This window comes from Neoarius graeffei, chromosome 6 (assembly GCF_027579695.1).
Source record: "Neoarius graeffei isolate fNeoGra1 chromosome 6, fNeoGra1.pri, whole genome shotgun sequence".
In the NCBI taxonomy this organism is placed as follows: Eukaryota; Metazoa; Chordata; class Actinopteri; order Siluriformes; family Ariidae; genus Neoarius; species Neoarius graeffei.
The window spans coordinates 11,254,706-11,282,107 of record NC_083574.1 but is presented as its reverse complement, the minus strand read 5'-3'; the positions used below and the strand labels follow the sequence as shown (position 1 = coordinate 11,282,107).

The 27,402-nt window shown below is 42.1% G+C and overlaps 1 protein-coding gene across 1 annotated transcript in view; it reads left to right on the top strand.

The window, feature by feature from the left end:
• Positions 1 to 25,495, top strand: part of hcn4 (hyperpolarization activated cyclic nucleotide-gated potassium channel 4) — a 285,458-nt gene extending 259,963 nt beyond the window's left edge. Inside the window, exons 7-8 of the mRNA XM_060922847.1 lie at positions 8,941 to 9,105; positions 23,844 to 25,495. Coding sequence (XP_060778830.1) covers positions 8,941 to 9,105; positions 23,844 to 25,495 — 1,817 coding nt within the window. The remainder of the gene's footprint in view (positions 1 to 8,940; positions 9,106 to 23,843) is intronic.
• Positions 25,496 to 27,402: the final 1,907 nt, after the last annotated feature.

The following is a 27,402-nucleotide window of genomic DNA, read 5'->3' as shown; positions in this document are numbered from 1 at the left end:
ATTTCCAGTAATTTGACACCTTCGGTCTCATTAGTCTGCTGCCCACATTAATCAGATTATTGTGTGAGTTCCGCCGCCGCCACAAAAACCACATCGCCAGGTCTCGCCTCATCTCCATGCTTTACTTGCAAAGTTGAAGAGTGCGCTTTTTTTTTGTTTACGTATTACGTAGATGTGCTTATTACGTGTCAATTTGCGCATGCGGGACACTTTTGGGTCGTTTTCCGTTCGTATTGGAGATCGCATACAAGTCTCATATAATTGGTAATGTGAACGGCCTAACAAAAAAATCGGATTTCACAACAAATCGGATATGGGTCGTTTCAGGTTGCAGTCTGAATGTAGTGTTAGTGCAAAAAACCATAAACCAGAAATAGCCCTTAGTGCAAAAAATCATGAACCAGAAAAACGCTAGTGCAAAAATCATGAACAAGAGAAAATCGCTAGAGAGATAAACCATGAGATGTAAGAGAGGCACAGAAACGGCTAGAGTAGCAAAACGAGACGTTCTGGCAAAGTATGAGTCTGAGAACGGCGTATTTATAAGCAGCGGTGAAAACCAGGAAGTGAATGCAGGTGAGAAGGAATTCCTGTCCCGAATCCGGATCGGCGCTGGCGTGAGAGATCCGTAATCTCCGGAGTGGATGTCCGGGGCGGAGCATGACATGTACAGATCCCACTGGTCAAATGTTACTCCGACACAAGTGAAAGTTGTCCAGTCACATTTTTACTTAAGTTAAAATACTGAAATACTTGCTTTTAAAAATACTTAAGTATTAAAAGTGCATTTTCTGTCAACGCATTGTTGTATTATTGCTACAATGCTTGCAAAACCTAATGCCTCTGAAGCAACCTACTGGATTTACTGACTAACCTGTAGAATCAACACCCGGTAGAACGTTACAAAATGAAACAACTGAATTGACAAAAAAGATCTATTGTGATTATATATATATATATATATATATATATATATATATATATATATATATATATATATATATATATATATTTTTTTTTTTTTTTTAACACACTTACCCACCCCAACAAAGCAGCATGGTAGTGTTCTGACAGCTCTGGCAGTGTCTGAATCATCAATAAGATGCTAGCTAGTTTTTCTCTTTGGCTACACTGTAAAAAAAGAATAGTCGAGAATACTTGAAATTTCAAGGCAACAGTCTGCATTAAGAATTTTATGTTTTGCCAACGATGTGCCCATGATAATCCAAACTATGATAACACTGTTATCTTTATTAAGAATTCTTAATTAAGTCAATTTTCAATTCCTCATTCTGCCAACATAGATTTCTCTTTTTGCTGAACAGTGGCATTCACAGTAGTACAAAAAGGCAATTGAGGTTCTCACAATTTTTGGATAGGACAGTGTAGAGACAGGAAACGAGCAGGAGAGAGAGATGGATCGGGAAATGACCTCAGGTTGGAATCAAACCCGGGTCCCCGGACTTATGGTATGGCGCCTTATCCACCTGAGCCACGACAACATGATCTTCAACCGGAGAGAGAACCACATTGCCCAGTCCTTGCATTTGGGAGAGGAAACCCCGTGTCTTGGTCATTAAGAGCATGTGCTGAATAAACACCTGTGGCAATTATGTATTTTCAATTCAGATTATTCACTATTGCATATTTACACATCATTGAGCTGCACCCTGTCAGTTTGATGTGGATTTTTCTGTTCGTTAATAATTATTCATATTTTCTTGTCCATTCGATTGTGAATATGGAATTACTTGAACAAAGCATAATTCTATTTTTTAGAATTATCCACATCAAGAAAAATCCACATCAAACTGATAGGGTGCACCTCAATGATGTGTAAATATACAATAGTGAATAATCTGAATTGAAAATACATAATTGTCACAGGTGTTTATTCAGCGCATGCTCTGAATGACCAAGACACGTGGTTTCCTCTCCCAAATGCAAGGGCTGGGCAATGTGGTTGTCTCTCCGGTTGAAGTTCATGTTGTCGTGGCTCAGGTGGATAAGGCGCCATACCATAAATCCGGGGGCCTGGGTTTGATTCTGACCTGAGGTCATTTCATGATCTGTCTCTCTCCTGCTCATTTCCTGTCTCTACACTGTCCTATCCAAATAAAGGTGAAAAAAGCCCCCCAAAAACTTGTGATAACCTCAATTGCCTTTTTGTACTACTGTGAATGCCACTGTTCAGCAAAAAGAGAAATCTATGTTGGCAGAATGAGGAATTGAAAATTGACTTAATTAAGAATTCTTAATAAAGATAACAGTTTTATCATAGTTTGGATTATCATGGGCACATCATTGGCAAAACATAAAATTATTAATGCAGACTGTTGCCTTGAAATTTCAAGTATTCTCAACTATTCTTTTTTACAGTGTACTGGTAAAAAATGCATAGTAGCTATAGTAATTATGCAAGGTCACAAAAGCTACAATGCTAACATTACCAAAGACAGAAATGTGAATTCACAAAATGAACACATGCTGTGTCGTCATGGTGGTTTTACGTTAAGCTAGCTAGTCAGTGAAGCGCCACCTGACATGCTAGCAAACTCTTTTCAAACTCTAAATCATATTAGGTAGCTAACGTTACGAGAAAATAAAGATTTCTATGTTCTGTTTATTTGGCAAGATTATGCTAAAACATATTTCTGAAAGGACTTCAGATAAGTTAACGTTATTCATGTTAGCGTAACTGTTTTTACATGCTAATTAAGAGTGTCCAAGTTAACTAGCTATGTGTAAACGTTAACCATGGACAAGGCTACGGCAACTTGGCAGGCAAATCCATAGAAAGTCATTTGACTAACCAGACTGCGTAGCTATTACAGTGTTATTGCTAGCTCGAAAAGCACAGACAACTTTATTGCAAGCTTTCTCTTGGAATAAAACATTTGCATATCTCAATATGCTTCAGCAGGTTGGACGGCGAGTTTTTGGAGGCCGTGATGTGGTTCGTTTTAGGCATTTAAAATGAAACAAATCTTTAATCCTTTCAGAAAACTCAAACATGGATTCTCGGTATGGTCATGGGTGCGTGCATTCTTCAGAAGAACTGTGTCCTTCCATTCTGCCATCAACTGATCGTGTTCAAATAATGCTGCTGAGAAATCATTGTACTTTATTTTATACAGTCTATGGACATGACGTGACCCTAGTGATTACTGATAGGTTTTCTCAGTGTCAACTGCGAAAAAACCAATCACGTTTTAGAAAAGAAAAGAAAAAACGTCCACTTTCAAAGCCGCTTCATAGTCATGAGTAATGAGGACCTTGATAGAAATGTAGAGTGAAAAGTACGATATTTGTCTTTCAAATGCAGTGAAGAGCAATTCCAGCGTTATGGACGTGACACTTGAACTCAAAATGGCAACAAATGACCCAGTGCATGTTTTATCGTCTCCCAGTATTTAAACAGGTGTTGCATATTTTAAGGCTGTACCATACTGGAGAAGTGATAGAACAAGAACAATTCCCATAGTACATCTAGGGCATGCCAGAAAATGCCAATAAAAGATGCGTTATGGATGTGACAGAAAAAGTATCACTTTTCTTGGGTGACTGTACATTTTTATCAAACTCTGTGAAATTGTAAACCTAATGTCGAAATGGAGATATCCATTTGATAGAGGGGTCCAAGGTGAATATTAAAAAATCTTTGTTTAAAATATTTTGTATTTCACGCAGAGTTTCGGAAGGAAAAGTCAGCGTTATGGATGTGACGAAATTCCGTTATGGATGTGACGCATCTGAAATAGACATGGCATATGTTTAGAAAATCAGCAATTTAACCACCATAACCCTTTGAAAAACTCTCTAAATATCAGCTAAAACTATCAAAGTTCTTAAATAATATTTAGGATGGCTATTGTTTTGCTGTTTTGTGGATTTTAGCATACATTTCTGTGGCTTGTGGCAATAATATAGAATTGTACATGATCAAAGTTGATTTTAGCTTGGGGTTTACATTATAAGAAAGAAAGACTGACAGTGACGTATTAGGTGATCAAAATATTTATTTATGTATGTATTTATTTATTTGTTTATTTATTTAGATTGTTTAGTTTGAAATTTGGGATCTCCTGTGAGGTTGACATTTACATGGAATTGCCCTGAAGTTAAAGTCATAAGTTTCCAAAATAAAAAATACTCAAGTACAGATACACAAAAAGTGTACTTAAAGGAGATACGCAGAACCTTTATTTTTAAATACGTTTCTGAGTGGATAGTATTTCCATCCTTGCCTCTTGTATGCTGCATAAATGGGAATAAAAAATATATATTTTTTGAGAGTTAAAATCCACCGCAAAGTTGGCATTCGAGCTGCCCTGCTGAGCCAGCCAGCCCTGAGCGCGTGACGTCACTGCGGTAACCGGTTTTAAGGCCGAGGCCTTTGACAGCTATAAACCAAAGTCTCATCTCATCTCATTATCTCTAGCCGCTTTATCCTGTTCTACAGGGTCGCAGGCAAGCTGGAGCCTATCCCAGCTGACTACGGGTGAAAGGCGGGGTACACCCTGGACAAGTCGCCAGGTCATCACAGGGCTGACACATAGACACAGACAACCATTCACACTCACATTCACACCTACGGTCAATTTAGAGTCGCCAGTTAACCTAACCTGCATGTCTTTGGACTGTGGGGGAAACCGGAGCACCCGGAGGAAACCCATGCGGACACGGGGAGAACATGCAAACTCCGCACAGAAAGGCCCTCGCCGGCCCCGGGGCTCGAACCCGGACCTTCTTGCTGTGAGGCGACAGCGCTAACCACTACACCACCGTGCCGCCCCTAAACCAAATTCATATCAATAAAAATTTATGGTGAAAGTAAGAAATCCCGTTACCGACTTGCTCAACTAAGACTGATTTGACGTCACTGATTGTGGGTTGACTCTCATTAAAACAGGATAGGTGTTATAACTTATGCAACATACATGTACATGCATGCATTTTCACTGATAAAACGTAAAAGGCGAATTAAGTAATCAGATGAACTGAGACAATCACATTCTGAAGCAAATTAAATAATCTTACACCGGTAACTTAAACACACAATACAAGTTACATGTATTAATCTAAATGCAGGTAAACAACGTGTTGTTTTTTGTATCCAAATGAGAGTCGGAGCTTACCCGTCTGTGTTCTCGCTTCTTGAAGGCCGATCTTGTGGCCGATTATTTTGAAACAATCTGACTTTCAGTTGTTCGTTCAGTTCTCCGTTCATTCACTTCTTCCACGTATGGGCAAGATGGCAGCAATATCCAGTTAAGAAATAAGACGGCTGCTCCACTCATTCTCTGTTTTCTTCATACTGTGTATTCCGCCATTACTGCTCGGCTCAGGCAATTACTAAAACCCGGGATGGAACGGGATGCCACCGGTTTTAGCAACATCTGCAGGGAGGTCACTGCCCAAGTGATATGTCCCATCCCGTTTCGTCCCGGGTTTTAGCAACAACCCTTGGCTCACTCCGAGAGGACTGATGCAACTGAACTCACTTTCCTTTTCTTATAGTTTTCTTTTCCTTTAATTGTTGGTACTGCATCCTCTTTCAATACGGGCTTAACGCCAACGCTCCTCAACAGATCAGAGGTCTCGTAGGAGTCCTCAGTAAAATGTGCAGAGCAGAGGAGAGACCACTTCATAGGTGCCCAATGTGCCCGTGAACTTCTTGCAAAATGCGTCCAAATCATTACAGTTTGAACATTCTTGGGCCATGAATGCAACGTAAATCCAACTTCTGTCATGTTGCTGCACCTGCCAGCAACACATCTACGTGGCATGGCGATAAATTAGCTCAAAATGGAGGATCGGAGTTGATCCGATCCGGAGTTGAAGATCGGACTTCCTGCTGTGATGTTACGGACGTCAAGGTCATTCACTCAGACCGCTACCTATATGAATCACTTTAATCATAATAATGACTATATTAGATTTATTGTTCACGCTTAAAACTATTCCTGTGCAATTCTTGAGGTCTCAAGGCATTTAGAAACGAAAGTGAGGCCATGGTTCTGCGTATATGCTTTAAGTACAGTACTCAAGTAAATGTACTTTGTTACTGTCCACCTCTGCCTGTACCATATGTCAGTGGATCCAGTACAAGTCCTAGTCATGATGTTCAAATCTCTGAATGACCTTTCTCCACCGTACCTTGACGAAATTCGAACAAAGAGGCCCCTTAACAGAACAAGTGCAGACAACAACAATGATTTGGTGGTTCCTAGTATCAAGAGAAGTTAATTTGGTGGAAGAACGCTAGCATACGCAGGTCCCAAGTTATGGAATACCTTGCCGAGAGAACCTAAGTCATGTGTAAACATTAACAATTTCAAGAAACAATTGAAAACCTTCTTTTTTAAATCAGCTTATGCTTGTTAGATTCTGACTTGTTTACTGAAAATTAATGATTTTTACATTTATTTTTATTCTGTAGTGATTTTAGACTTAAAGTATAATTATTGTTTGTTTGCATTTTTTTGAAGTGTAAAGCACTATTGTGTACATGTACGTATAGCGCTATATTATTATTATTATTATTATTATTATTATTATTATTACACCATGGCAAAGTAGTCAATTTTAATTCCAATTTGGAAATGGCTTTTTTTTTTTTTTTGGTCAGTTCTCTTTTTCGGAAACAACATTACAATTCTTTTCAGGTATAAAAATTTAGACCTGTATATATTTATTTCCCCAGAGTAACGTATAATTTTCACAGATACTTATTTTAATATCACGTTTGTTATGCTGCCATGATCCGTGTAAAAGTTTCTCACCTCGAAATAGCTTCGTATTCACTATACAGTATACTTTATACAATATGCCTACTACATAGAGTAAAACGCACTGGTGTTGTAGAAGGTACGTCTGACCTGTGGCTTTCACTAAGTTCTAAAGTATTGGCACACATAATGGCAGGAGGCTTTGGTGGGTCCCTTGCTGTCATTATTGCAGGCCAACAAACCTGTCATGTCTTGTGCTTATGAAGAACCTGACCTGCAAGTTTAACAAGGTATGAGACCACATGAAAACTTATTTTAATGTACAAGTTTTAAACAAATTAAAACATTAACAGATATCAAGAATGATTCTATCCACATTCACTGGATATGAGCAGTCACGCACTCTGATTAGCTACTCTACTACTAGGCTATCAGCTCATATACCGTGAGTAGAGAAAAACAAAATGGCAGTGCGTGTTGATGAACCAACCGAAGATGAAATAAAAACTCGACTCGAAAACAAAACCCCAAAAGATACAAAAAAAGCAACAAAATATGGAATAAAAGTACGTTGTATTTGATGGTAAGAAACTATCTTTTTTTTTCAAGAATTATTGTGTTAGCATTTTTCACAAATAGCTACTGTCATTTCGCCGGTTTGTTTACATTCCAAGCGGAAATTATTTTGTTGGACTTTTTGTATAAAGATTTTATTGATCGAATTTGCAAAAAAAATTAAAATGCTCTGTTTCTCAAAATCCAGTGAATGTGGATAGAATAAAACAGTTATTCCACTCAATCTCGTCATACATGGCTTATAGCGGCTATCAGCTCATGTACAACTTGGTTAAGTAGAATAACTGTTAATTGTACTAACCTGCTCAGTGTTTATATAAGGAGTACTGGATTAGTTAAGTACTCGTAACTACTGCCCATCAGCAGAACACATTACAACCTTCAGAGAACTTCTCCAAAGTTCACAGCCAATGAAAAACTGGGATAGTTACTCAACCAGGATATACTGTACTGTAGCTAGTTCCTGATTTGGATTAATAAGTCTATGCAGAGGGCGGCATGGTGGTGTAGTGGTTAGCGCTGTGGCCTCACAGCAAGAAGGTCCGGGTTCGAGCCCCGTGGCCGGCGAGGGCCTTTCTGTGCGGAGTTTGCATGTTCTCCCCGTGTCCGCGTGGGTTTCCTCCGGGTGCTCCGGTTTCCCCCACAGTCCAAAGACATGCAGGTTAGGTTAACTGGTGACTCTGTGAATGGTTGTCTGTGTCTATGTGTCAGCCCTGTGATGACCTAGCGACTTGTCCAGGGTGTACCCCGCCTTTCGCCCGTAGTCAGCTGGGATAGGCTCCAGCTTGCCTGCGACCCTGTAGAACAGGATAAAGCGGCTAGAGATAATGAGATGAGATTTTAGCCAGATGGATTGAAATTTAACAAACATTTGGTCTCTGTAAGACAGAAGAAAACTCCAATTGAAATGGAAACTATGTGACACAGATTAAAATGGTAACGCTAAACGAAGATTGATCCAGACCCCCGTCAAATGGTGCAAGCCAGAATTGCTTCTATCCCAGGATTGGTTATCATGCCCTACCATGGGGCGTGCTTCTTCAAGGCCTTTCCAATGAACAGTCTTCATTTCTGAGGTATGAGAAAAAGATAACTTGTCAAATTCTTTGGAAAAACTCGGTCATGTGCAACCAGGAGCCTGCTAATTTGCTATCTCTTCGCCAATGTTTTGATTATAAGGCTACATCCATTGTGATAATGTGGTTAAATATGATTTGTTGGTAAAGTGATGAAGAACCCATTCACATGAGTGTGTGTGGGTGTGTGTGGGAAAGAGAGGCCAAGTGGCCAATCAGTCACATATTTGGAGATAATTAAATGGCAGGCTTTGCCCCTATGTGGGAAGCCATTAGATTTGTTTTGACGCCAAATCTGTATCGATTTGGATGGCAGTAGAACAAGACACAGGTGAAGCCCAGATGACAGCAATAATTCAGCAGGGCAGAGCTTAGGCCAGAGTGAGCCAGATCTGGTGCCAAACCAGAAGGTTCTATGTACACACACTCAAAAAAAAAAATCAACTTCAGTGACATCTACATAGATTGGGGAAATAATCCAAGCAAATGCCAGGTTAGATAACATCACTAAAATTATATGAACATAGTTCTTATGTATCAAACTTTTTTTTTCCCAGAGATCTGTTTGCTGACGAGGGGAAGGCGTACAGCTAGTGTCCGCGCAGATACATACTGCCGTCTCTATTCCCTGTCAGTGGATAACTTCAATGAGGTGCTTGAAGAATATCCGATGATGAGAAGAGCCTTTGAGACTGTTGCTCTGGACCGCCTCGATCGTATAGGTAAGAATATCTTCGTAACATACTTTTCTACAAGCTCACTCATATATATATATATATATATATATATATATATATATATATATATATATATATACACAGTGGTGCTTGAAAGTTTGTGAACCCTTTAGAATTTTCTATATTTCTGCATAAATATGACCTAAAACATCATCAGATTTTCACACAAGTCCTAAAAGTAGATAAAGAGAACCCAGTTAAACAAATGAGACAAAAATATTATACCTGGTCATTTATTTATTGAGGAAAATGATCCAATATCACATATCTGCCAGTGGCAAAAGTATGTGAACCTCTAGGATTAGCAGTTAATCTGAAGGTGAAATTAGACTCGGGTGTTTTCAATCAATGGGATGACAATCAGGTGTGAGTGGGCACCCTGTTTTATTTAAAGAACAGGGATCTATCAAAGTCTGATCTTCACAACACATGTTTGTGGAAGTGTATCATGGCACGAACAAAGGAGATTTCTGAGGACCTCAGAAAAAGCATTGTTGATGCTCATCAGGCTGGAAAAGGTTACAAAACCATCTCTAAAGAGTTTGGACTCTACCAATCCACAATCAGACAGATTGTGTATAAATGGAGGAAATTCAAGACCATTGTTACCCTCCCCAGGAGAGGTCGACCAACAAAGATCACTCCAAGAGCAAGGCGTGTAATAGTCGGCGAGGTCACAAAGGACCCCAGGGTAACTTCTAAGCAACTGAAGGCCTCTCTCACATTGGCTAATGTTAATGTTCATGAGTCCACCATCAGGAGAACACTGAACAACAATGGTGTGCATGGCAGGGTTGCAAGAAGAAAGTCACTGCTCTCCAAAAAGAACATTGCTGCTCATCTGCAGTTTGCTAAAGATCACGTGGACAAGCCAGAAGGCTATTGGAAAAATGTTTTGTGGATGGATGAGACCAAAATAGAACTTTTTGGTTTAAATGAGAAGCATTGTGTTTGGAGAAAGGAAAACACTGCATTCCAGCATAAGAACCTTATCCCATCTGTGAAACATGGTGGTGGTAGTATCATGGTTTGGGCCTGTTTTGCTGCATCTGGGCCAGGACGGCTTGCCATCATTGATGGAACAATGAATTCTGAATTATACCAGCAAATTCTAAAGGAAAATGTCGGGACATCTGTCCATGAACTGAATCTCAAGAGAAGGTGGGTCATGCAGCAAGACAACAACCCTAAGCACACAAGTCATTCTACCAAAGAATGATTAAAAAAGAATAAAGTTAATGTTTTGGAATGGCCAAGTCAAAGTCCTGACCTTAATCCAATGGAAATGTTGTGGAAGGACCTGAAGCGAGCAGTTCATGTGAGGAAACCCACCAACATCCCAGAGTTGAAGCTGTTCTGTATGGAGGAATGGACTAAAATTCCTCCAAGCCAGTGTGCAGGACTGATCAACAGTTACTGGAAACGTTTAGTTGCAGTTATTGCTGCACAAGGGGGTCACACCAGATACTGAAAGCAAAGGTTCACATACTTTTGCCACTCACAGATATGTAATATTGCATCATTTTCCTCAATAAATAAATGACCATGTATCATATTTTTGTTTCATTTGTTTAACTGGGTTCTCTTTATCTACTTTTAGGACTTGTGTGAAAATCTGATGATGTTTTAGGTCATATTTATGCAGAAATATAGAAAATTCTAAAGGGTTCACAAACTTTCAAGCACCACTGTATATATATATATATATATATATATATATATATATATATATATATATATATATATATATATATAAATAAAAGGTTATGCATTGGGGTGTAATGCAATGCCACTATCAGTATCTGGTTATTGCACCAAATATTAGTATCTGAATCTTTATTCAGATTTATCCTTGAAGTGGGTGTGACCAAAAGTGTTGAACTACCACTCAGGCAGTGTACACAGCCATACAAAAATAAAGAAACCTCCTACATGATTTTTGCATTGCCTCCGGTACAATCCCAATCCCAGTACGCACCTCTAGTCTCTACCAGAGGCCCTGGGGGGACACACACATAAATAATGTACCTCTTGTTTGTATCTGAATCTATTTAGCAGTGATGAACCATTACTATTAGAACTGGGATTTCAGCTCAGCCGAAACTTAGCCAGATACCAAAAAAAGCAACAGGGCAAAGGATTTTGCAAGGGATTAGCGGCAGGCTGCCAGGTCACTCTGCAGTGTGTAGTTGTTGATGTTGATTTTAAAAGTAATTAAGTAAATTACACCGGGAAATGAATACTGAAGTAAGAGTGAAAAATACTGTAGCAAGCGTGCATGAAAGAAGAGTCTGGAGACAGAAATCTTAGGGCCCGTCCACACGAATATGCGGCCTCACCCAATACGCTGTCATTTTGAAAAAACATTTCCGTAAACACGGCATCGTTTCCAGAAATGTCTGCATCCACACAGATTCACTGGAAACGACCCAAAACGCTGTAGTACATATGCCAGGCCTGTATGTGGCGCTGTGACGCCGCCACACCAATACACTAAAAACGGAAGAGAAGCCATGGAGCATGCGTATAAAGGTCATGCGCTGTTTACAAACAAGCTCATAACACGAGAAGAGGACGATCATGGCCAGCGCAACTCTGAGAGTTGTTTCTGCAGTACGAGCACAAGCCTGTAGTCCGCCATTGTTGTTGTTATGACGCGTCTAGCGGTGGCAGCTGAGGTTAAAGGTTAGAGAGGCGGGGCTTATACGTCATCGTTTCTGAAAAAATCCGCATTCGCCATCCAGACAACTCCGGGCTATCCGGTGTTTTAGGATTTTCCCATTCTGGGACCCGTTTTCAAAAAATACCGGTTTCACACCTCGAAAAAAACAGATTCATCTGGACGCGAGGCCAAAACGATAAAGTATTTATGCGGATTCGACAAAAACGTACTTGTGTGGACAGGCCATTAGTCTCTCGATCGTTAAGGCCTCTGCATGCTCTTGCGACAAGGCTTTCGCAGATAGCTTTTTGCATACAGTTGTAATTTATTGTTGAGCAGGAGTAATAGGCATGCGCGATGTTATTCACCGGCACAACGCAAGGAGGCGCGAAGTCGCTAGGAGTAGTTGGTGGGTGTGGTTAGTGGAGTGTTTATCTTCCGGTTACTTATAATGACTAGAACTGGAGTCGTATAGATGTACGTACTTCCTCAATCAACCGCTCTTCGTGCTGCTCCATCTTCGCTCGTGTTTTTAAAAATGCCGGTCATGAAAACAAACCAAACCGGGAAAGTAGGGAAGCAGAAGTGCGTGTACAGCGGATGTAGAGTGGACCAATCAGAGCCCTCTTGTCTGCGGCGCTGTCTGCGAGGCTTCTGCGGTGGTCACAATTTTTGGGAGGTGCGCGCAGAGCGTCTGCGAAGGTGGGGGGGCTACGCAGACACTGTCTGCGACGCTATTTGCGAGGACTGGGTTGTCAGCATAAATTGGCCTTTAGCCTGTGCTGCTTGCTGTCGATAGCTCTGGCTTGACTACTTTATTAGCATTTGCTAACATTACTGATGAATGACTTGCGGTTAAGCTAGTGTTGGCCTTCGAGTAGGCCTTGGGTGATAAATTTTTGGTCCCTCCCACTATAAATCAAAATCTAATTGGTTAATTCGTCCGCCACTTCCTACATAAACATACACTGCCATGGCCTTCTGTCCCGGCAATGAAGTCTTAACCAATGAGTGAGCCAGCTCGAAACTCAGCCTAGAGACAAGAAACAAAAAAAATTCTCATTGGATAGCTCTATTTTAATGTTTTCAGGCCGGTAACCCTTTCATTTCTGAAGCAAAATGAGGCCAAATTAAAATTCAAAGAGAATAATTATAATGAAAGAAATTAAAGAATGAAAGAAATTTAAATATAACATTTGAAATGCTGATATGTTTGGACCTTCTCTGGAGCCTTAGAAAGCCCTGACGGTTCCCCTCTGCTATTTCGAGCAAATTATTTGTTCATACTGAATAATGTATTCCGATTTGGTTACATCTCTATTGTGTATTATTAAGGTCAGAACAAAGAACAGGGTTAGTCATGATAGTTTTGCTTATAACTTTATGCAAATCCAGGAATAATCAGGAATAAAAATTCCACCTAAACTTTGCATTTGTGTTTTTTTTGTTTTTTTTTTCTTCCCCCAGATGCAAAACATGTTGCTTCTGAAAACCCTGCTCTGTTCAGCCTCAAGGATAAGTTAGGATGTGATTTGATTTGAAAGGTCATACGGTGTTTAAAATGATAAAATCTTAATGCTCTAATTTTATTAAAATCTCAGCTCGTTTTGTGTGCCAGGTTCCACAATTAGCAGGCTGCACCTGTTAAAGTGTTCTGCTGCAATATTGAATGACTAGTGGTCAAACTCAATGATACGGATTTCTCTCCAACTGGAGTTTTCTTTTCTTTTTGCATACGTTTTTGCTCATACACTTGGCAGGTGCTAGTAAATCAGGAGTACAGGATAGTTAGGTGACCAGATTTCTGAGAAGAAAACCGGGTACGTTTTTGGTTCAGCGGTGAAAATATCATTAAAACATCTAATGTTTTCATATTTGTAATTTAAAAAAAAGGTGTGTGTGTGTGGGGGGGGGCGGCACGGTGGTGTAGTGGTTAGCGCTGTCGCCTCACAGCAAGAAGGTCCGGGTTTGAGCCCCGTGGCCGGCGAGGGCCTTTCTGTGCGGAGTTTGCATGTTCTCCCCGTGTCCGCGTGGGTTTCCTCCGGGTGCTCCGGTTTCCCCCACAGTCCAAAGACATGCAGGTTAGGTTAACTGGTGACTCTAAATTGACCGTAGGTGTGAATGGTTGTCTGTGTCTATGTGTCAGCCCTGTAATGACCTGGCGACTTGTCCAGGGTGTACCCCGCCTTTCGCCCGTAGTCAGCTGGGATAGGCTCCAGCTTGCCTGCGACCCTGTAGGACAGGATAAAGTGGCTAGAGATAATGAGGTGTGTGTGTAGGGGGGGCATTTCTGGTTTTCAGGTGTTTTGATCAGGCATTGCATAAAAAGTGGGATTTTCCTCACTGAGTGCACCGGAGGCCGATTCTACAGCTTCTTTAGGTTAACGTTAATTAAAGACAACGTGAAAATCTCTGGTATGGGTTCATAGTTTAGATTTGTAGACTCTTAAATTGTACGGTAGCTGAAACAGATGTTGTAGGCCCATGAAAGTAAATATAGTAAACTAATTACCATATATGCCACTTGTCGTCTTTCTTTTTTGTCGCGTCACTCCCTTAATTTCTCACTCTCTTCTGCTCCCTGTCCCATCGTTCACAATAAATAGTACGCTATTAGATAAAGTATTTATTCCTATTGCTTGCCTGAATTTTATTTATTCAAATTTATCTGAAAACATTGATTAGAATTAGTGCTGTCAAAAATGTCGCGTTATTAACGCGTTAACTTGACTCAATTTTAACGGCGATAATTTTTTTATCGCGAGATTAACGCTCTGTGACATGGTGTAGGTTTTTCATAAGCTTTTGAAACTGCCAGGAACTTGGAACAGAGACTTTGCTTAGAAAACCGATAGCAGCTAGACTGTAATGCCACGCCCCGCACAGCCAGAGTCCTCTGCCCCCCCCCAAAGAACCAGCGCGGGCAGGGCGCGCTAGTAGAGATGGGATTTATGGCTCTTTGATGGGATCCGCATGTTTGTGATCTGTTCTTTTAAAAGAGCCGTTCAAAAGACTGGCTAATTTGGCTCTTTTTAAATATTTATTCAGTTTTAAGAAGACAGTGTCTAAAGAAGCCAGATCCCTCTGAACTGTAAACTCAATGCTATCCCAGAAATCCTTCCTGTAATATGCAAATTTGGCCGCCTCTGATTGGACAGCGCGACGCATCAACAGGCAGAAAGTGTAAAAGTACAAAATTTGTTAAGTGAGCTGAAACAGTAAAGATCAGATTCAATGCAATATTTATCAACGAACAACTTAAACTTAATATAATAGTGTACTTTATATTATAATCAAGCATGTCAAGCCTACCGTCACTGTGTAACCTATCTCTCTGATTAGAGTTGTAGACTAACTCAAACACTAGATCATTTCGCTCATGGTTCTCTTGCTAGCCCCGTGCCGGTGCTTGGCTTAGGTTTTACTTTGCAGTGGCTGTGTCAAGACGTGTTATGCTTTGCACTAAAAAAAAACATTGGTACAAAGCAAGCCCATTCACTTTTTTATGCTGATAAGAGAATTACAATGGTCTTTTATGTGACAAAAATGTGCAATTAAATTGCGATTAATCGCGAGTTAACTATGAATGTCGCGACATTAATCGCGATTAAATATTTTAATCGCTTGACAGCACTAATTAGAATATTAACTTTTCAGGCACAGTGATATATTTTTTGGAATAGGCAAGGGATACATTTAATGAATTACACGGCTTTCAGATAAGAACTTGGTGAACATTCGAGGAGGTAATGCCATTTCTAACATTATGGCGAATTGAGTTGTCGCAGTTACATCATCTCATCGCATTATCTCTAGCCGCTTTATCCTTCTACAGGGTCGCAGGCAAGCTGGAGCCTATCCCAGCTGACTACGGGCGAAAGGCGGGGTACACCCTGGACAAGCCGCCAGGTCATCACAGGGCTGACATATAGACACAGACAACCATTCACACTCACATTCACACCTACGGTCAATTTAGAGTCACCAGTTAACCTAACCTGCATGTCTTTGGACTGTGGGGGAAACCGGAGCACCCGGAGGAAACCCACGCGGACACGGGGAGAACATGCAAACTCCGCACAGAAAGGCCCTCGCTGGCCACGGGGCTCGAACCCGGACCTTCTTGCTGTGAGGCAACAGCGCTAACCACTACACCACCGTGCCGCCCCAGTTACATCATGAAAAATAGAATTTTAACCCACTGGCAGGAAAACCTACTGCCAAAACGGTACCGTAGACAATGCCAAATATAGCCTATACCATCTGAATATACTTCCCACTCACGGAATTGATCGATATTCTAAAAAAAAAAATGTAAGATTACAATTATCAGGACCTTATAACCTTCCTGGTATCCTTTTCAAATCCATTGAGGATACAAATGATTCCCGATCTCCCATAGCCTAAATTGTAGCCGTAGTTGAATTGATGACTTAGCCTAAGTGAGTAGCCTTAATCAAAATGTGTAGTCCGCTACACATAACAACAAATTATACAAATTACTGACACTTTGGTAACATTACCATAAGCCTACAGCTTTACATAGCCAGCTACACTGTGGGATAACACACCGATTTGTGTGTGAGTTAGCTTATGCCGTTGAACTGTTACAATTTTACCTCCGCTGGATTTCTGTTATAGCAACGCTGCATCTAGCAACAACTTCAGCTGACTGATTGGCGCCACACTGAGCTTTCTCCTGCTAGCATTGGTCGCAGTAGGCTACGGATTGTTAGGTCAACTGCTACATCTCAATACAGTGTGACAAGCAACGTTATGTCATATACAACATCGCAAAATGTAGCTTACATATTTAAAGGCTAAATAACAGATGGCAAACAATGTCACTGAGGCCTACAAGAAAAGACTATGGTTCACCTGTCCAGGAGCGGATGAAACGATCTGTCAAAGCTGAATCAATGACTTTAGTTTAGGCAAAGATTTTAGCGCGCCGCTAAAAAGTTGTTCCTCAGCTCCACCAATCAAAATACTGGAAAAGCTCTCGCCAGAGGTGATCTACAGTTAAAACATCCCAGTTATCTGCCTGAGCCTGTATTAAAGTGGTCCACAAAACAATATGCGAGACATCTGCTGATGTTCCTCAGCTCTACCAATCAAGTTGTTCCTCAGCTCTACCAATCAAAATACTGGAAAGGCTCTCACCAGAGCTGATGTAGAACATTTCTGCTATCGGCCTGAGCTCATCTTAAAGGCTACGTTCACACTGCAGGCTGAAGTGACTCAAATCCGATCTTTTCGCCCATATGTGACCTGTATCCGATCTTTTATTGACAATATGAACGACACAGATCCGATTTTTTCAAATCCGACCCAGGCCGTTTGGATATGTGGTCCTAATTCCGATTCCTATCCGCTCTTTTCATATGCGACTTCAGTCTGAACCGCCAGGTCGCATTCATCCGACTTACACGTCATCAACAAGCCACAAACGTCACTATTCTGCGCTGAAGTAGGCGGCGGGTCTCTCAAAAAATGTTACAACAACATGGCGCATAATCACGGGCGCAGATAGAGGGTGGGACGGGTGGGATTCGTCCCACCCAGATCAATTCACTTCGTTCGGTCCCCCCCACTTATAGGGAGGAAAAAATGTCTATGCTGTCTTTCTTTGCATAAGGCAAACCTCACGGAAAAATCAAAAGACTAATTACCATTCGGTTTATTGAGGTGCACAGCAGTGTATACATAGTTGCAACAACTCACATAAAACAAAACAAAGACTGATATTCGGTTGGTTGAGCTGCGCAGACTGCACAGGTTGCGAGCTCGAGCTTGGTTGCTATGGTAACCCTCAACAAGTTTGACAGGCATATCGGGGTTGGGGTTGGTTTGCTGGCAGCTTTGTCCCCCCCCCCCAGTTTTTTGTCCCCCCCAGTTCAAAAAACGTATCTGCGCCCCTGCGCATGACATCAATGCGAGGGACGCTTCGGGCTGTGAAGGTTCTGAATCTTCTCAATGGAAGGACGCAGAGGTTAGGGAGCTGATTTCCATTTGGGGGGATGCAGCTATTCAAGCAAGATTGGATGGGTCATACCGCAACCGGGCGGTTTTACTTCCGTAAACACTGGCCATGCTCACTGCTTGTGACGTCGTCGTATCCTGCAATGCGCATGCGGAACACTTTTAGGTCGCTTTTCGTTCATACTGAGGATCACATGCAAGTCGCATATATTTGTTAATGGGAACGACCTCACAAAAAAATCAGATTTCACAAAAAAATCGGAATTGAGCATTAAGCCTTGCAGTGTGAACGTAGCGAAAGTGGTCCACAAAACAATACGCGAGGCGTCTGCTGAAATCTGGTAAATGTTTTGATCTGGGTTTTTATTAGTCTATTTTTTTTCGGGGTCTGTTGGTCATGGTTAAAAACAGGGACATTTCTTGGGACAGCTCCAGCCGTGGACAGGTCACCAAAAACGGGGACTGTCCCCGGAACATGGGGACATCTGGTCACCCTATAGTATAGCATAGTGTATGGGTATTGATGTATGCTGTGTGTCTGTTTAATGCCTGGGAGTGCAGTGTAATTTCCCTGTCAGTTTCTTGAGTCGCTGCCCTGATTGAGACAGTCAACTGAAGGCTGAGCAGCAGCAGCGTCTGGCTGTTACTGCTGTCACAGACTTCCATGTTTATCTGGCACCACAGGGAACCATATGGCCCTCGCTGTAAAAACACTGACACTCAGCCCACTCAGTACAGCAGAAACAACAAATTGAATCATATCCCACTAAAACAGTCGACATGAGTCTGTTGGCTTGTTACAAGACAGAACCAGTGAATGAGTGTGCTGTTTTTAACTTATTCATAATAATAGAACTACTATGAAACTGCAGAAACCTTTCAAAATTTAAAATCGAACCAAATAGTTGAATCACCAACGTATGCATGTTTGTTCAAAGACTGTGTGGTTACAGTAGTGTGTGAGTACTCGAATGTTATTCTCACTCAACGAAAGCCATGAATTCCCCCTCTCAGCACAGCCTGATGAATTCTTCTCTTAAGTTTTTGTTGACATTGCCATGTGCTTGTGCTTTTGGTCTCCTCAATTTTAATGTTTTCAGGACAGTAACCCTTTCATTTCTGAAGAAAATTTCATAGAAAATGAGGCCAAATTAGTATTAGAAGAGAATAATTATAATGAAATTCTGAAAGAATGAAAGCAATTAAATATAACTGATTTGTTTGGGCCTTCTCTGAAGCCCTAGAAGGCCCTGACAGTTCTCCCCTGCCTCCCATCTGTTGCTGGACTGTTACCTAAAGCCTCGGTCACAACCGGACGTACGATTTTTTGGCCGTGTGATTTTTGGCGTTTCCCAAATCGCTGCGTTTTTTTTGTTTGTTTGTGGAGAACGTAGTTGTGGTGACCATGAAGGAGTAAGATCACCGCGCACCCAACGTACAACCTGGAAGTCGAACGTGCGTACCACGCACGAAATCTGAGGCTGCTTGGACGTACGGCTGTCGCTTCATTCGTACAGCCAACGCACCTTCAAACGTGCACTAATCGTACTGACCGTGCGTTCCATGCAGGCTTCGTATGAAGGTTGCAAGAACTGCGCACGATCTGTACGTTGTGCGTACCAACGGCGTTCGTTTGTCGCACTGCGGCGATGGGAGAGGGGTATATATATTTTGGCATACTTTGGTTTCTCACTGTGAAAATGGCAATCCCTCCGCAAAGACTTCGTCTCAAACTCCTGGCCTGCTGGCCACTGTCGTGGTCTTCATCCTCCTCCTCACTGCTCCTTGTCCTCTCTCTCTCTCCTCCCTCTCTGCCGCCGTCTCTCTCTCCTCCGTCTCCGACACCTTTTCTATCCTCCTCTTCCCTTTTGCCTTCGGCATATTGAATTGAAGCGATGCAATGAAATGAAATTAAATGAAATTGGGTTTTCTCTCAATCAAAGCCTACATGTACAAATGGCCGTAGGCACCCCTGCAGCTTTATATACCCGAGTTTTCGTGCGATTGACGCCCTCTTGCCGTACGGCCAATGCACGGCCGACTTACTTGAGACGCATGGATGATGTACGAAATATCTGAACGTGTGTTGGCCGCACTAATTATGTATGTGGGGCGCACGACTCACATACGGAGTCCGCAAGTGCGACGTACGGAAAAAATTGACATTTTGCCCAAACCTGACACCAGCAAATCGTACGAAAGACGCACGTCAGCCATACGGAAGACACACGAGGCTGTAAGTTTGTCTTGCAACCTGAAAAAAACGTAAGCACCCGTAGAGTTTGTTTGACATGACAAAGAACCTCTGCGGCCGGTCTGCGGCCAGTCTACGGCTCGGAAATCAGCACGTCACACGCGCGCCCTCCGTGCGTTTCTTTGCGTTTTTTGCACGTAGACCGGCCGTAGGAGCACGTACGGCCGGTTGTGACCGAGGCATAATGTGGGCACCTGTTCTTAGTTCACCCTGTGATTAGTTTGTCTTACATACCATCATGTTTCTTTATCTCATCTCAAATCGTTGTTCATTGTAAGTGTGCATTATGGAGCATTGTTCGTTGAGTCTGTATTTCCTGATCTAACTTTGATCTTGCTCATGGTTTCAGTTTTGAATAATTGCTTATCCTTGTTTGTTGCAACATTCTGACTTTAAGCATTTGGATTCTACTTCATCACCTCTTCATCTACTAAATAAGATTCACTCAACTTCAAGACATTTTGGAAGTGTCCTATTCCAAATAATTGTACTTCCTTCCATCCATCCATCCATCCATCCATCCATCCATTATCCGTAACCGCTTAGCCTGTGCAGGGTTGCGGGGAAGTTGGAGCCTATCACAGCTGACTATGGGCAAGAGGTGGGGTACACCCTGGACAAGACACCAGATCATCACAGAGCTGACACAATGAGACAAACAACAATTCACACTCTCATTCACACCTACGGTCAATTTAGAGCCACCAATTAGCCAAACCTGCATGTCTTTGGACTGTGGGGGAAACCGGAGCACCCGGAGGAAACCCACGCAGACATGGGGGAAACATGCAAACTCCACACAGAAAGGCCCCTGTTGGCCACTGGGCTGAAACCCAGAACCTTCTTGCTGTGAGGCGACAGTGCTAACCACTACACCACCATGCCGCCCATAATTGTACTTCTTTTAAGAAATAAATTAAGAGACTAAATGCCAGTCAAGACATTTTCTAACTACAGTTCTTGTAATGGCACAGTGTCCACAATTTTTCAATCTACGAAACCTTTTGCCACCTTTGGACAAACAACTTTCTGACATTTTTATCTAATGGCCCTGTCAACTATAGCGTTTTGTTCGACGTTTGGTTGCGTTTTTAAAAATTTGAGAAACGCTGGGGAACGTCGACGTTCTTCAAATTAAGTTTCTAGGTCAACGATGTTGTAACGTTCTTGTAACGCTTGGGTAACGCTCAGCCAACGTTCCCTCAGTGTCAGGCGACGTTTGTGGTCGAAAATAGCAGCAAAACCTAGCGTTCTCATAGCGTCCACAGCGCTTTGATAGCGTTATCATAGCGTTTGGGTCGCGTCTGCCTTGCGTCCAGGTAACGTTCTCGACGTTTGTCCAGTGTCTAGCTGACGTTCTCGACGTTTCCACAGCGTCTGCCTAGCGTTCCTGTAGCGTTCGAGTAACGCGTGGAGCGTTTGTGTGACGTTCCTGTTACGTTTCACCAACCTGCGGCTGGACGCGCAGTATAAAAGGGGGGGGCTTTTGGCCAGAGTGCATCACTTCCATTTCAACCACCATTTCAACCAGGTTGTTGTGATGCATGAGAGCAGCAACAGCATACTGGTGTTTCTCTTGGTCTGTCATTGTTCTGAAGTCTTCACTCTGTGAAAGTTCCAACAGGACTGTCGGTGGCCTCTGCAAGCCCCTTTAAATATATTTCTGGCAAGTGCCTGCCAAATGCTCCTGAACGCTACCAGTAGGTTACAGGCGCGTTACAAGGATGCTACATGGACGTTACACAGACGCTGGAAAAATTTAGAACGCTGACAGACGTTAGAAAGATGTTGAAAGAGCGTTACATGAGCGTTAAGAATGCTCGGCGAACGCTGACGAACGCTGAAAAACGTTGGCGACACGCTGGACAGACGTTCGATGGACGTTACACAGGCGTTAGGCAAGCGTTACCCAAGCGCTAGGCACGCGCTGGACACTCGACCCTGATGGGCCGGCGTCCGCCTAGCGTCCAGGGAACGTCCTGACTTTCGAGTAACGTTCGAGTAACGCCCGCAAACTTTCGTGTAACGTTCCTCTAACGTGTAAGTAGCGTTTTGATAGAACGTCCTGAATTTTTGTGCACACCCAAAACTATTTTTCACCCTCAACGTTCGCCGACGTCCCTCGACATTCCCCAACGTTTGCCGACGCTTGTCTAACTTTCTTGTAACTTTTTTCTAACGTTCTCGACGTTCCTCTGCGTTTCGCAACACGTTACTCGAACGCTGGTGAGAACGTCGTAGTGTGACAGGGCACTAAATGTGTCTTTTTTTTTTTAGGGACATCAATTTAATCAAAAACCTTGAGTGCAAGGGTGAAATTTGATTTTGTTAGTCTTTTGTTTTCGTCAATGTTTTTAAGTCTTAGTTTAGCTTAATTTTTGTCAAAATTTTTAACACTGGCTCACACAAGACTCAAAGATTACAGAAATCCCTGATTATTTACATTGTTAATGATGGAGAAAGTATTATATTTAGTCAGAGGCATCTTCTTTCTTAAATTTATTTGACTCGTCACATAGTTCACAACAGGGGAAGAAAACCCCAATTGATTTTGCGTAGATTCCTTCCCACTGACACAACCCTCCCCAATCTACCCGGGCTTGGGACCGGCACTAAGCATGCACTGGCTTGTGCAACCCCAGTGGCTGGGTATTTTACCTAATCTGCATGTCTTTGAACTGTGGGGGAAACCAGAGCACCCAGAGGAAACCCACGGAGAACATGCAAATTCTACACAGAAAGGCCCCCGTTGGCCATGAGGTTTGAACCTGGAACCTTCTTGCTACGAGGTGACTGTGCTAACCACTGCACCACCATACCACCCAAATTGAACTTTGCGATATCATAAAATGGCTTTCCTGATTTTAATAGTAATTCTGCTTCTTCCTTTAATGAATATTTTAATTATTCTAAACAAATCATTCAAATAAAATTCAGTTTAGTTATTTAAAGTGTAATAACTTATGATTGGTGATGGTACCAAACTGTATTGATCTCAAATAATGGGAAGAGGACACAGCAGTTCATGAAGTACATTACATTGCACTGCATTTTCCTCATTCGTATCTCCTTTCTCCAGCCTGATAAAGTTTTGTGTGATAGTGTTTCTATCCTTCATCCAGCCCCATGAGACTTAGATCCATTATCCAACAACTACTAAAGATGGAAAAGACCCCGCTGTCTCTCTTTCTCCTATCAGCCATCAGCCTAAATTTGAGGTCATGTTTACTTGCTGATTACTTTCACTCCCTTATCTAGCATTCAACAGTAAGAACTAGTCAAATACAGACTGGCCTGCCTGCAGGAGCCATCACACCCCCTACCAGGCTGTGCTATTTCCACACAGGTCGCTCCCTTCACTGCTATCAGCCTCTCAGCCTGGGGTATTCCCAAAGCTCTAGGCTTGCTGAGAATCAAGAAAAAGTGAGTGCAGTGTTAAAGAACAGAATAAAAGAGGTATTTAAAAAGACACGTGATCATAGCAGCTCTTTAATATTCAGCGTGCCGACTGAGGGTGAATAATGTCCTTTGTTTGGAGGTTATTCACAAAAGCCATGATTATAATTCAGCTTTTTTGTGGATAAGAGAAGCAGCATGGGTGAACAAGCTAATACTGAGCTTTGACCCAGGATTTCAAATAAATCATTTACCAGGTTTATATGTAGGACAGTCATGCATATGCATTTATTTATGCACAAAGGAACCTATCAGTTGGTATAGCAAAAACTCAATAAATAAAGAAACAAAGTATTTCATCTGTATCTGTATGTTTGATGTGTAATTGTATGGCACGTAGCTTGATTGTTCGATATTTCTATCATTTAGGAAAGAAGAACTCTCTATTGCAGCACAAGGTACAGCATGACTTAAACTCTGGTGTCCTCAACTATCAGGAGAATGAGATTATCCAGCAAATAGTGCAGCATGATCGAGACATGGCGCACTGTGCCCACCTGATGCAAAACCAACGTTCCCCAGCTCCTCCATCACCTACTCCAGTCATTTGGGCTCCACTCATCCAGGCCCCTTTACAAGCAGCCGCTGCTACTACATCAGTTGCTATCGCCCTGACCCATCATCCTCACCTGCCTCCCACGCTCTTCCGCCCTTCTACCTCATCTTTGGGTTCAACAAAAGAAGCACCAAGAAACAGGTTCCAGGTTGTACCCACATCGACAGCTCCTGGTTCAGCTGGAGACTCGCCTTCGAGCACTCCTCCAAAGCCTCGTACTGGAGTGGACACTCCTCTACTTGCATCTTTCCGGGCACATCATTCAACAGGGCCAGCTGGGTCAGGGAGTGGTAACCACCAGGCTCCCAGAAGCAGCATAAGTGGAGTTTCACATCCTGGGCCTGGTCGGGGTTCTGCATTCCCCACTGGCAATTACTCCAGATCTGCATCTCCTACATGTAGTACTGCACAGCTCCATCCTCCACCCAAACACAAGCAGCCTTTCCCACCAAGTACCCCACCACTGTCCACTCACCTCCAACAAGGCAGCACAGGTGCTGGGACCTTGTCTGGGGCAGTAGGTGGCGCAGTGAGTATTGCTGTGAGTGGAGCAGTGGGAGACATGTCAAGTGGATTGAGTGCAAGTGGGTCTCCTGGGGGTCCATTAGTTGGTGCCACCTGTGGGTTTTTGACCACAGGATCTTCAAATGTTAGCCCTCTTTCAACTGGATCATTCAGCCATGCCCCAAGTCAGCTCCTCCATGGTCAGCAAACACAAAATACCAAACAGACATCTGCATTTCATCAGTTTGCTGGTGGGGGTGGCAGGACTTCTAGTGTGTTAAACCTCTTCCATACACCCACAACTGGATCCCCGTCCTCCACCATTTCCCACATTACTCCAGCACTTGAAGGCTCTCCTTCATCAAACACACAATCCTTCAACCTACAGTCCTCCTTTTCTTCCCAGCTGCCTTTGGAAAGGTCAGCATTAGCGTCTCTAGCTCAATATGGCTCAGCAAACGCTTCTCCCTGCTACACTCCTCTAGCCCCCAGCCCTTCAGTCCAAAGTCCTGGGAGAACGTTCCACTACAGTGACCCCTCCAGTGCTGCAGGTTCCCACAGCTCTCTGCTTCTACCCCAGCATTTCTGCCCTGTTCAACTACCCAGCTGTAACACTTCAGGAACTGAATCGCCATTGGGCCGCTTCTCTGAAGATATGAAACTGTTGTCCAGCTCTCATCCTCTGCTAAGCGAAGAGGCAGCCCAGGCTGTGGCTCACTCATCCCCTCGATCATCCATTGAGCCTGGCTGCCGCCTCTCCCCTTACTCTTCCCCGACACTGATGCCTAAGCCGTGCAGCTCCATATCGGGGCACTTTGCTTCCCCCTTACAGACTTCTCCTAGTACACGGCACCACACCCCCAGCATAGGGACGTCACCCTCCCTTCCATTCCGCAGATCCTCCGAGGCCCATCCTTCTGAACTGGAACCCCTTTGCGCCAAACTTCCCTCCAATTTGTGAGGTTAGATCACACCCTCCTGTTCACCTATGGACCTGTAACTGAGTAATAACAATCCTTTTTTTTGTGTGTGACACCTTTATTTCGTTGTTAATCTAGATTACACTGTGTTTAAAACTTATTTTAGTATATCTAAATATTACTGTGATTTAAAAAAAAAGGTGTAACCAAGTAAATTAGTAATTTAGATTGTTTTGCTTTACCATTCTATATTTTTTATTCATTAATATATAAGTGAAAATATATATTTAATGCTATGTTAATCAACCAATAGGAGGGTGTGAAATACTCCATACATAAACATTTGAGACCATCCATTTTCCACGTTTCATTGGTTTGTGCGTTTGAAATGGACCACACAGAAGGACTATTCTGCAGGAACCTATGCACTGAAGCCTGCTTTCTGACTTTTTCAGTGTTCAAATCAATCTTTTTAGTCAAAAAAGAAAGTCTACACTCTATCTAGGATCACATATTGCTGATCCTTATATGTATCTATGGAATTATATGTATTTATTCACTGTTTATTCACTTACTTTTGCAAAACATTATAACGTGTTTAAGAGGATTTAGCAAACCAAAAATAGTTTTCTTTTGAAAAATTAGTACACCTTTTGGCCTACACCTTACTGATTTTCTCTTGAATCACAGTATTGTAGTAATATTGGAGTGGATTTCAGGTCCTCTATAAATGGGGGAAAACAAAAGAAGAAATAATAGAAACAGGGATCCTTTAACAGTGTCCTAATATTTAGCACTTTTGTCTTCCAGGTTCATATGGCAGATGCTGGAAATGAATGGTGTGTGTGAATGTTTTCTGAAAATGGCTTGATGCAAGCAAAAATCATAGTTTTGCCTTTTAATATAAAAATAGAACATCCATTGGCGCCTAAGTGTGGACGTTTTGAGGATAACATTTTGACAGAACCAGTACCAAGTCCACATTATAAAAGATTACTTGATGTAGCATACATGGAAAAATAAGTGCTGAATTTTCCACACCTACAACATTAAAAAGAACTCATACACTACGTTCAGACTACAACCTGAAACGACCCATATCCGATTTGTTGTGAAATCCGATTTTTTTGTTAGGCCGTTCACATTACCAGTTATATGAGACGTGTATGCGATCTCCAATATGAACGGAAAACGACCCAAAAGTGTCCCGCATGCGCAAATTGACACGTAATAAGCACATCTACGTAATACGTAAACAAAAAAAAGCGCACTCTTCAAGTTTAATGATTTCTTTTTTTTGTTTGTTTGTTTGTTTAATTATCTGGTTAGTGTTAAAGTGTGAGGTCTCGTGTGTGTTTTTGTTTCTGAACTGAAATGAAAACGTGTAGCCTGGTAACGAGGGTTGACTCCTAAATGTCTCTCTAATTTCTATATAAGTGCACTACATGTTACTAGGAAGTAATGGATTTTTAAACTCTATATAGTGCACTCGAGCTTCAGTAGGCAGTCATTTGGGATACGGCCGCTGTATTACCAAACTCTTAATTCAGGCTTAATAATTTGCACGTATTTATTTCGTCATATTAATAAACTTTTTCTACATTTTTATAAATATTTATTTAGATTGTTTATAGCCAGCTGAATTCTGCAACTTCTCTCAGCGCTGGCTCAAGGTGCAGAAACACCAGTGCAGTTTGCTATGGAGATGAGGCGAGACCTGGCGATGTGGTTTTTGTGGCGGCGGCGGAACTCACACAATAATCTGATTAATGTGGGCAGCAGACTAATGAGACCGAAGGTGTCAAATTACTGGAAATTTCCAGAACAATCTTATAATCTTGTAATACAGGATGGTTTAAGTTATAAATCAGTTATAGAAACTGTTTTATTTAATCAGGTTAACAGATCAACATCCAGGTCCCTACCAAATCCACCATTAGCTTGATCA